General features: G+C 37.5%; 1 protein-coding gene across 1 annotated transcript in view; it reads left to right on the top strand.

The window, feature by feature from the left end:
* Positions 1-12,101, top strand: part of Ubr3 (Ubr3 ubiquitin ligase) — a 68,349-nt gene that overhangs the window by 2,795 nt on the left and 53,453 nt on the right. The window contains exon 2 of the mRNA XM_053753812.2: positions 8,159-8,372. Within this exon, the coding sequence (XP_053609787.1) occupies positions 8,159-8,372 (214 nt within the window). The remainder of the gene's footprint in view (positions 1-8,158; positions 8,373-12,101) is intronic.

Raw genomic sequence — 12,101 nt, 5'->3', positions numbered from 1 at the left:
GTAGCTCTCATATGTACCACTCGTGTATCACCACATATTTCGCTCTTGTTTACCACCACCACCACATATTTAAGTATTTATTTAAAAACTTTTTTGGACTAAATTACAAAATATATGTGTGTACTATAAAGTATGTATGTAACTGGACTTGACTGTATGCATGTAACTGGACTTGACTGTATGTATGTAACTGGACTTGACTGTATGTATGTTACTGGACTTGACTGTATGTATGTAACTGGAGTTGACTGTATGTATGTAACTGGACTTGACTGTATGTCTGTAACTGGACTTGACTGTATGTATGTTACTGGACTTGACTGTATGTATGTAACTGGACTTGACTGTATGTCTGTAACTGGACTTGACTGTATGTATGTAACTGGACTTGACTGTATGTATGTAACTGGACTTGACTGTATGTATGTAACTGGACTTGACTGTATATCTGTAACTGGACTTGACTGTATGTATGTAACTGGACTTGACTGTATGTATGTTACTGGACTTGACTGTATGTATGTAACTGGACTTGACTGTATGTATGTAACTGGACTTGACTGTATGTATGTAACTGGACTTGACTGTATGTATGTAACTGGACTTGACTGTATGTATGTAACTGGACTTGACTGTATGTATGTAACTGGACTTGACTGTATGTATGTAACTGGACTTGACTGTATGTATGTAACTGGACTTGACTGTATGTCTGTAACTGGACTTGACTGTATGTCTGTAACTGGACTTGACTGTATGTATGTAACTGGACTTGACTGTATGTATGTAACTGGACTTGACTGTATGTATGTAACTGGACTTGACTGTATGTATGTAACTGGACTTGACTGTATGTATGTAACTGGACTTGACTGTATGTATGTAACTGGTCTTGACTGTATGTATGTAACTGGACTTGACTGTATGTATGTAACTGGACTTGACTGTATGTCTGTAACTGGACTTGACTGTATGTATGTAACTGGACTTGACTGTATGTATGTAACTGGACTTGACTGTATGTATGTAACTGGACTTGACTGTATGTATGTAACTGGACTTGACTGTATGTATGTAACTGGACTTGACTGTATGTATGTTACTGGACTTGACTGTATGTATGTAACTGGACTTGACTGTATGTATGTAACTGGACTTGACTGTATGTATGTAACTGGACTTGACTGTATGTCTGTAACTGGACTTGACTGTATGTATGTAACTGGACTTGACTGTATGTCTGTAACTGGACTTGACTGTATGTATGTAACTGGACTTGACTGTATGCATGTAACTGGACTTGACTGTATGTATGTAACTGGACTTGACTGTATGTATGTAACTGGACTTGACTGTATGTATGTAACTGGACTTGACTGTATGTCTGTAACTGGACTTGACTGTATGTATGTAACTGGACTTGACTGTATGTATGTAACTGGACTTGACTGTATGTATGTAACTGGACTTGACTGTATGTATGTAACTGGACTTGACTGTATGTATGTAACTGGACTTGACTGTATGTATGTTACTGGACTTGACTGTATGTATGTAACTGGTCTTGACTGTATGTATGTAACTGGACTTGACTGTATGTATGTAACTGGACTTGACTGTATGTCTGTAACTGGACTTGACTGTATGTATGTAACTGGACTTGACTGTATGTATGTAACTGGACTTGACTGTATGTATGTAACTGGACTTGACTGTATGTATGTAACTGGACTTGACTGTATGTATGTAACTGGACTTGACTGTATGTATGTTACTGGACTTGACTGTATGTATGTAACTGGACTTGACTGTATGTATGTAACTGGACTTGACTGTATGTATGTAACTGGACTTGACTGTATGTCTGTAACTGGACTTGACTGTATGTATGTAACTGGACTTGACTGTATGTCTGTAACTGGACTTGACTGTATGTATGTAACTGGACTTGACTGTATGCATGTAACTGGACTTGACTGTATGTATGTAACTGGACTTGACTGTATGTATGTAACTGGACTTGACTGTATGTCTGTAACTGGACTTGACTGTATGTATGATATGTATATTTCGGGAGAAGAAATGTGTGACGTCATGAAGTTGACGACTTCCAAGATAAGACGTATTAAAATTAATTGTAAAAAAAAATAGACACCACGCAACAGCTCACAATTAAAACTCATATTTACTCTCGCTGAGAATCGAATCCGAGAAGGCAAAACGGCGGACGGGTGCGACGCGACTACTATTCCACTGAGTTCGTCATAACTATAACAAGTTCACAACAGGGTGGGTCAGTGGACCGTGCAACACACAAAGCACAAATAAATGTTCTTTGCTTTCGTTACACACAAAATCTCAGGGGCAGGAGTGTCTGAAAATCAATCTCTAACAAATCATTGTTAACAGAAGCTGAGACATTCCTTTGTCATCTTATCATTACAAATTGTGTCTTCTCTTAATGAACTGAAATATTATAATATGTTAAACTATGCAACATAAGTTTGGCAATTAAGTGATTTTTTTATTTGTTTTATTATTTATTTATATTTCTTTATATTTATTTTATTTATTTATATTTGACGACCTCGGTGGCGTAGTGGTAAAGTGCTTGCCTTTGAACCGAGAGGTCCCTGGTTCGATCCCCGCTAGGGTCATGATGGAAAATGATCTTTTCCTGATTGGCCCGGGTATTGGTTGTTTATCTATATATGTATTTGTTATAAAATATAGTATCTTTGAATTAGTATCCCATAATACAAGTCTCGAACTTAATTTGGGGCTAGCTCAATCTGTGTGATTTGTCCTAATATATTTATTTATATTTATTATTTATTAATTTTCCATTCAAGTCTTCGTAAAGAGATTTATAGCATTCAACCCGATTTAGATGTTTACGACCATCATATTATTCAAATGTTATGCGCCTTGTGAATGAAGCAACGCTGCATCTTGTATCACGTCTAAAAACGCAACCGATCTTACGTCCCTCGAGTAAAGGGTCAAATGCGTTGTCAAAAAAGTGTATACTTAGACGTGTAGTTCGACGACCTGAGTTTTTCCGTATGATATTCATAATAGGAAACTAGGATTGCAAGATGATCGCGTGGCTATTATTAGCACCACGGCTCGTGCATGCGTCGAAGTACGATCGTTTTTTTGCCACCTGCCTCTCGGTCTTGGCGCACCATATACCTGGTCTAGACCATGGCAGTGGTCTATTTTTTATGAATGAGAAATAATAAGCAGGGGTACTGGTTCATCATCAGCCATTTTTAATGATGACGCTAGAGAACTGGTCTTGTAGGAAAATGATGACATAAGATCCGCATATATTGCTTTTGGGTTTAACGACTCATACAACCGGCACTTACGGTTTAATGTGCCTTCTATATACTTCCGAAGCACACTTGAACCTGTATGGTTACCCATCTCGTGACCGACCGTTACGAAATTACTTAATCGATGTTATCGCGCCGAACTCCACCGAGCGAGTTTAGTCGTTAGTCGTTAGCAATTTACGCCAACGAGCGACCTTTTGTTAGATTGCGGTTGCCCTTCATGGCGAATATGAATTACGGCAGTTATCGCCATTAAAAGTGATTTACTAGATCGGTATTACCGGTTCATTGTTTTTATAAAACGTTATTACAATACAACAGGGTAAAGGAGGAGCTTTAAGACTTGTACACTCACCAGCATAGGTATCAGCTTATACAAAGTAATTGCACACTCTTATTATCGCGACATAAAGATCAGTGCCGGGTCTTGACAGTAAGTACAGTCAACAGCGCGTATTGCACAATTTTACTATAAAATTGCGACAGTGGTACCGCTGCAGAGGTCTAGGTAGGGTATTTTTGAACTTTTAAAATTGAATGAAAATAATTTGACAGAAACACGATGCAATGCATTAGTGCATTTGAAGTATGAATTTAAAATTTCTTATATAAATTTCATAGGTAATTTACCTACTTTGTTATTTGTAACAATTAGAAGTGTACATCCAATAAATTGTTTTCTGAATCAAATAACTATTGATTGACATATTGCTTGAACCACACCTAAATCGTGTGATTTATGAATTATGACATCACACATTTGTTAGCACGAGTTTTCGATATTTTATTACAAGAAGACATGCATCAGGTCCATCTCGAGCCTGCGAGGACGTTGACTTGCCCCGTTTCGCGCTTGGCATTAGTCACCTACATGGGGCATTGACCCCTAACAGCTGATCAGCAAGTCTCGCTTACACTTGAGAAACTCAAGATTCCCGGCTGGTTCTGTACTTCTCTCTCACATCTGAACGTGTTCTCGGTTTCTTCCGCAGACATTGCGCGTCGGAGCCGAGTATCCGCTGGCTGTTTTTGTACTAGAATAATGCGTGTGTCTGGCCGAAATTAGTTCGGTTTTTCGTGTAAAACTTATTTGTAAAATATGAACTACCGAAAGGCATCCAGACCCAAAAATTAAGTTACTACTTGTATAAATGATTTTTATACTTACACATATGTATTGATGTAAGTTCGATCTCTGCACCCTTAGTATATATAAGAAAATTTGCGCAATATTGCGTGCAGTCAGCATGCCAAGTTACTCTGGGTATTAATAGCGACGAATTTTCAATAATTTGGTTATGTTTTGATAACGTGGCAACAAAATGAGGTGAAAACAGTAATTAATAAGCAGCTGTTTTCAATACATCTCTGTAGTAAAGGAATGAACGACTACCTAATATAATTGCAGTCTAATAGCTTCTCTACTTTATTTTACTTAGTATTTGCCATGAAAATGGGGGAGATAACAGAACAGCAACCTGTGCCGTCGCGTGCCTCATTAACTTGTATGTTTATTGGTTTCTACTTATCGATTTAACAGTGTTTTTCACACAGCTAAGTGTGTGTTAAAATGACAATAACACAAAAAAGCAAATATACTTAAAGACATTTGTTTCATCGCTAAATAATGACATCTAAACATTGAGAAGAAAACTTTCAACAAGCTATTTATAAATATAGGTGTACAATACTAGCTTTTGCTCGCGTCTTCGCCCGCCTGTATTTTTCACGGGAACATTTATTTTTCCGGGATGAAAGGTCCATTATTATAAATGCGAAAATTTGTGAGTATGGGTATATGTATGGGTGTATGTATGGGTGTATGTATGTTCGTTATTCTTTCACGCAAAATCTGCTGGACCGATTGTTATGAAATTTGGTATACGGGTAGAACATGGAATAACACGTAGGTAGTTTTTATCTCTCTTTTTTTAGATAGAAAAAAAAATTACATGCTTGCGTCCACCGTTTTATTATATACCATAGCGTGAGACTCCAACGTTTCACATACCTAGTTGTGAATTCAATGAGCCATCGTGGTGGCAACTGGCCATAAATTTTACGTCACACACGATATTAATTAGTACGGTAGTTATAATTATTTATTTTGATATTTACTCGCTATTTTACCTAACTTGCCTGAATCTACAGATCGATTCTTATCTTCCTATACGTATATTATTACAAATGTTTGTATGAAAAAAATATCTACACCAATTCGTTACAAATTCGCTTGGCAAATGGCATTTTTCCAATGAACGAGGTGGCCGAAAAATTTTCCACACATTTGGCAACGTAATCCGTGTACGTTTGCCACATCAAAATGAAATCCAAATTAATAAAATTAGTAGTTTTCTAAATTTTTATTACTGTGGTATAAGTTACTGGTAACTTTCCTTGGTGTAACAAGTATCAGTTTTCTTCTCTATCCAAATATTTCATTTCATCGTTGGACAAGCTAAGGACAGACCACCAATGAAACTAAATAAATGTTTGTAAAAATCGTTTGCCTTAGTTATTTATAGAAGTGTTTTATATATATATATATGACAAACGAAGGGTCGGTCAGTGCAGGCGTCTCAGTGAAAATCATTTTTTTCTAAGTGACAGCGCGGGGCAATAACCAGTGCGCACGCGCACGGTAATTACTGATGCATCGGTCTATTGCAGATGTTGCAACAACGTTGCAGTTTTACTGTAACGTTCGACGTCATTGTTCTGTGACGTTCGTGTGAGGTTTAGTTGTGACGTCATTGACGCAATGTTTTTACGATATGATTGCAATTGCATCCGGTCTGTTGCACGCTTTGCACTGGCGTCTGTGCGGTAATATTTGCTTTTTCGTGACGTTATAGAATAAATTACCGCGATGTTCTCGTGATAATTCTCAACATTTAATTTTAGTTAAAACTTTTGAATGCTGGAGTATATTTGCGTCATTAGACGAATATTAATACGTTAAGGCATAAGTTCAATTTATTTTATTTGAATGGAAGATTATCGGCTATTTGTAAAATGTCTAACTCGTAACGCTGGACATTTTGTGAATACGTGTATAAATATGTGTGGCCAAATTTTTGCTGCACTATAGGATTTAATAAATACAATACCATTAATTATGTACCATTAATGTAATTTACTAAACTAATACAGATTGGCTTGATCATATTACTTTTCTCAAATGTTCAGAGGGTGAATTGTGTGGTTTTGCATATACATATATATCCTACTCACGATCGAGTCGTTTCGCAGTGAGAAGCAGTTAACCAATTACAGAGCGCCATTGTAACGCAACGACAACCACACTGCAATGTGATTGGTTCGCTGCGTCTCACTTCGAATCGATTCGATAGTCTGAAGTTGCATGCCGCATGAGAGAAGATTCTCTCAACGTTAAAAAGATGTTTCTCCATGTAATCGAGACATATTAAAAGCTTTTGAATAATTACGGTTCATGTTTTTTTGCTAATAATTGCTTTTTTTTGCCATACCTTCAAGTTGATTACGAATCAGCCCCTCCATCTTATCTAATAACAAATTAAGTTTAAGCGGCATATTGCCTTTGAATTGTTGTATTTTTTGCGATGTGTTAATGAAGTATTTATCGTACAGTACAGTCAACAACACATCAACCTTTCAAATTCGGCAATTACCGCGGCCTAAAGATCTTTGCAGTGTAATTAGAAATGTGTACTTCCCCAGCCGTTAAGTGTCGAAGCTCAGGGTCCACTTTCCTACTTTTAATAACAGTGTGTATTTAATGACAAACGCAAAGTTTAAATGTTTTGTTTTTGAATAAGGTCTGACAACTGATGTTGAAGATCATCTTCGTCGCATGTCGACTAGATAAGGACCACTCCATATCATCCCGTGCAGCCTTGGCAGTTGATAGGCAACAAAGTCATTCCCATGGAGTGTTGCCGTCATATTGCCGGTTGTACACACCGGCCGCCTGCCACAACCCTATATTTTAAATTTTAAGATTTACTATCTGCGCCCCTGGGGTTCGCTCCCGTAGGAATTTCTGTATATAAAGTATCCATGTTATATTCTACCACGTGTACCAAATTTCATAACAATTCGTCCAGTAGATTTTGCGTGAAAGAGTAACAAACACACCTCACAAACTGTCGCACACACGAAGTGAGAACTTATCCGTATTTTAATATTATTAATAGATGAATAATTCAACGGAAAAACTCAGTTACATCTCATTCGTTTCTATTCCAATTACATCTTTCAACGATACTAATGACGATTTTGACCATTTTAATTGAGCGTGTATCTCTCTATAATGGCCAAACAATAATCCTAGACAATGACTCAGCAATGACTTGCTAGTATAATATCGAGATATCAACATGTACTGACGTGAGAATACTATTTATATTAGTGACTAGCTTTAACCCGCGTCTTCGCTCGCGTTTATTTTATGCATCCGCTCGTAACTAATGTCAATATCCCAGGTTCTAAGCAACGTGTCGCGATGATACCTACAGCCTACAACCAGATTTTAAGTTCAGACCATCCGCTATGCTACTGTGAAAACAGCATCAAATTCCATCCAGAGCTTTCGCGTGAAGGGCGAACAAAAATACAGACAGACGGACAAAAATTCTTTAAAAAATTGTTTTGACGCCTCTTTTAGTCCCATAAGGACCCCCCATATTTATTATTCTTTAATAATCTAACCATTGTCCAACGTTTAGTTAATGTTTCTGAAGGAAATCACTTTTAGCGATTTAAAGTTATATTTTTACTGTACAAATAAGAGTTGATTCAATTTTTTTTAAATAACTATTTTCTATTGTCCCCAGTCCGGAGCTACGACAAACACGACAAATGCGGGCTGGTGTGGATCCCGCGCGTGGTGGCATACAGGTGTCGTACGTGCGGCATATCGCCTTGTATGTCTATATGTCGCGAGTGCTTCCACCGCGGCGACCACAGCACGCACGACTTCAACATGTTCCTGTCGCAGGCGGGCGGCGCCTGCGACTGTGGCGACAAGTCCGTTATGAAGGAGGACGGGTGAGTGAGACTAGGGTCGCATGAGCACGCTCAGCTTTGGATGGAGCCCGCATGTTTATATGTCGCGAGTGTTTCGTCCGTCTTCAACATGTTCTTGTCACAGGTTTTCCACAAAGTAGTCTGAATGATACATGAGATCTCTTCATGGGATAAGTCTGCCAATTATTTTCTTGTATTAATTTTAATTTATTATTACAAATGAATAAATAAATAATAACAAACACGAAACGCAAAATAACTACCTTCCTATGTTTTTAACTGAACCAACGATTACAATAATGATAATTACCATCAGTCTCTGTCAACCAATTATATTCATCTATTTCATGGAAAGGCGAACATAAATCATTTTTTCTTGATTTATTAACCTCCATTTATATTGGTAATAAGAATAATTAGGTATGTTCTGTGTAAAAGTATTCAATTTTAGCAAACCAAAGGGTGATTAACAATATAGAGTGAATAATAATATAAATATATAGTAGTCTATAGCAATCTTGGATAATGTACCTTTTATCTCAAAATTCCCACGGGAGCGAAGCCCCGGGCCACATCTAGTAGTTTATAATTTGAATAGGACCACTCCACAAGCTCCCGCCCGTCTCCCGTGGATATCGTACAAGGCGGCCAAGGGCCTTCTTCAGCCTTAGTTCAAGAGTCTTGGCTACTGATAGGCAACAATAGCATTCTCAAAGAGGGTTGAAGTTTGACAGGCAGCCGGTCGTAAAATCATAACCAAAATTTTGAAAATTTAAAGATTTAAATGCACCTTGGGACACAGGCAGAGGAAAGACTACCAAGGAAGAGACATACGTCAAAACAGCCCTTTCTGTCTTATTTATAGCATAAAGATGTATTTCCACCTGTCACCACGTTGTAATTCTTTCTTGGTGTGACCACACGTTTAGCACCGGTCGGACAAGATGACGTCATCGCTCCTGTAAAACAGGATACTCGCGGATATTCTAATATAATTGGTCTAGTATTAGCAGTTGCAATGTATGACGTCATCCACGACCCATCATTAAGATACAAAGTATAGGAGTAAAACTACGGCTTCCATATTAATAACTTTGTTTATAGCTTTGAGAACAACTTTATATACATGTTTTATTCTATTCGCTAGTTATGTGCTTCGGCAATGTGATATACTTGCCTTAGTACATATTTCTGTTATATAATAGTACATCATTCCAGTTGTATTGTTCAAATTTGTTTCTTGTATCTTGTTTTTGGCATATTAAATGGAAGGAAAACATTTACAAATAGCAACCTGTATACTGTTAGACTATTTAGTTCAATAGTGTGTTGGATATTGCTTGTCATATAATAGCTAGGTAATACGCGTAAAAGTCATGTCACATGCCTTTAGACGACTTGAATAAAATGACTATTAGTTTAATAATATGTACTGCCAACCGCATGTCAAGTTACCTTCTTCGGTGTGAACTCTATGCCTTGGTAATACGGGCGAATTTGTAATGATTCAGGTAGAATGAGAGCCTAAGGTTGGTGTGCTGGTGATTATACATTATATAATAGCTTGACTTGTGATAAAGTTTTTATCTAGGCAGTAAATTAAATAAATTAGCACTAACCACGCTAATTAAAAGAAATATATTCCATTGTCGTTTGTGCCAGTGTTATCAATACAAATCGTCATGGGCAAAACTAAAGACTCGAGAATTTACAATACAAAATATATATTTGTATCTTTTTTAACCTATTTCTTACCATTGCTGACCATTACCATTCATGACGACCTCGGTGGCGCAGTGGTAAAGTTCTTGCCACTGAGCCGAGAGGTCCCGGGTTCGATCCTCGGTCGGGTCATGATGGAAAATGATATTTTTCTGATTGGCCCGGGTCTTGGATGTTTATCTATATATGTATATGTTATAAAATATAGTATCGTTGAGTTAGTATCCCATAACACATGTCTCGAACTTTGGGGCTTGATTTGTCCTGATATATTTATTTATTGCTGGCGAAAATACGCTTTGCACGCCCTTTGTGTCCTTAGTTTGTGTCCAGTTTAACTGGAAATTCTCATTTCTAGAGCGACCTTATATTGCGCGTTCATAGTGCACATTCGCCGAAACTGAAACAGAATATACCGCGGAAAAATACTAAACTGCGCCCTAAAAATGTTATTTGAAAATCTGAAGCGCCCTTTTGTACCCAGCTCCCTGGACATTTGCCCAGCTGACCCCACCCCTAGCTACCGGGTATTAGCTGCATTTAAACTGCATTGTATGCAGTCACAATGCGCTATCCAATTCGTGAACTTGACCTTTAGTTGACCTTGCGCGCAAGGTGACTAAGCGACAGACAATTGTGTAGCATGCATCAGATTTATGCATTGAGATATTCTTGAATATAAATAAATTGTGCATTGGCAGTAAGAAATAACTTTATAACACCACTAGATGTTGCCCGGGGCTTCGCTCCCATGGGAATTTTAAGTTAAAATATAGCTTATAGCAATTTTGGATAACGTACCTTTCTAATGGTGAAAGAAATTTTTGAAATCGGTTTGGCAGTTTCGGAGATTACCCGCCTCAAAATTTAAACAAACATACAAACTCACAAACGCTTACCTCTTTATAATAATAGTATATATATAGTATAGATGTGTAAATTGTATAGATCAGTTGCTAAAAAGTCTTCTGTAGGAACTTCGGAATAAGAGGTATATATACAGTGTATGGGGACTATGGGCTCAGCTAAGGAAGTAACCGGGAAAAAACTCAAATGATGAGAGCGACTTATGGAATTTCCCATAGGTTTTATTTCACCCTTTATTCCAACTAAATTAATCGAATTTCCCTCAATGAAAATGGATTTTTGCTTTCACTATTTGACTTGACGCTTGGCGAAATAGTTCATTTTTAAAATAAGAATTACAAAATACGATTAATAAAAAATTCTTGAATCGAGCTTGGATTGAACCCACCGTCTGTCTATCCGTGCAGTGCTTTTAACTACTTAGCTATCGAGACCATGAAATAGTTCATTTAACCTTTCACTCTTTTGCCAATCCAAATAAATAAATTTACATATATAAATTAACAGTAGTGAACATTTCAGAAACTGAATAATCACAGCACTATTAAGGTCTTTCTACTCGTCCTTTCCTTTACCAATGTGTACAGCAAGAAAGAGACGGTTGCCCTTCGACCTTAGCCCGTATCCTTGACATTCGCGTGTTCTATTCGACCGTGTAACTTTATCCGTGACCGTGAATATGACGTCATATCTGTGATTGGGATAGATGTGGAGTTTAACATCTTGTTAGATCAGAATTGTCTAATAAGATGTTAAACTCTACACCTAAGCTGATTCTCTCTCATCTGAGCTCATTTGTTGATGTTTTCCTCAGCTATAGCTGCTATATCGGCTGCTGCTATAACTCAAGTTGCTCCCAATCCGACTACGTCGTAATTACCACATTCTTTCACTTTTATTCAGTATACTTTTTATTCCCTCCTGCACACGAGGCACAGAAACGTCCTACCCGATCCGTCTGCACCCTGCGACTCACTTTTCCCACCCATTCTTCTCGCAAAATACTCGAAATCGTTTACAGTACAGGCTATTCGACTTCGGAATGCTCTGCCCCTCGATGTGCGCACCGCTCAAACTTTAGACACCTTCAAAAAACGTCTCAAGGAGTATTATCTTTCATGTTGATTAATTATTTTATCATTAAGTATTATTGTCTTGTTC

This window comes from Plodia interpunctella, chromosome 13, assembly GCF_027563975.2.
Source record: "Plodia interpunctella isolate USDA-ARS_2022_Savannah chromosome 13, ilPloInte3.2, whole genome shotgun sequence".
In the NCBI taxonomy this organism is placed as follows: Eukaryota; Metazoa; Arthropoda; class Insecta; order Lepidoptera; family Pyralidae; genus Plodia; species Plodia interpunctella.
This window is presented reverse-complemented; position numbering and strand designations above follow the sequence as displayed.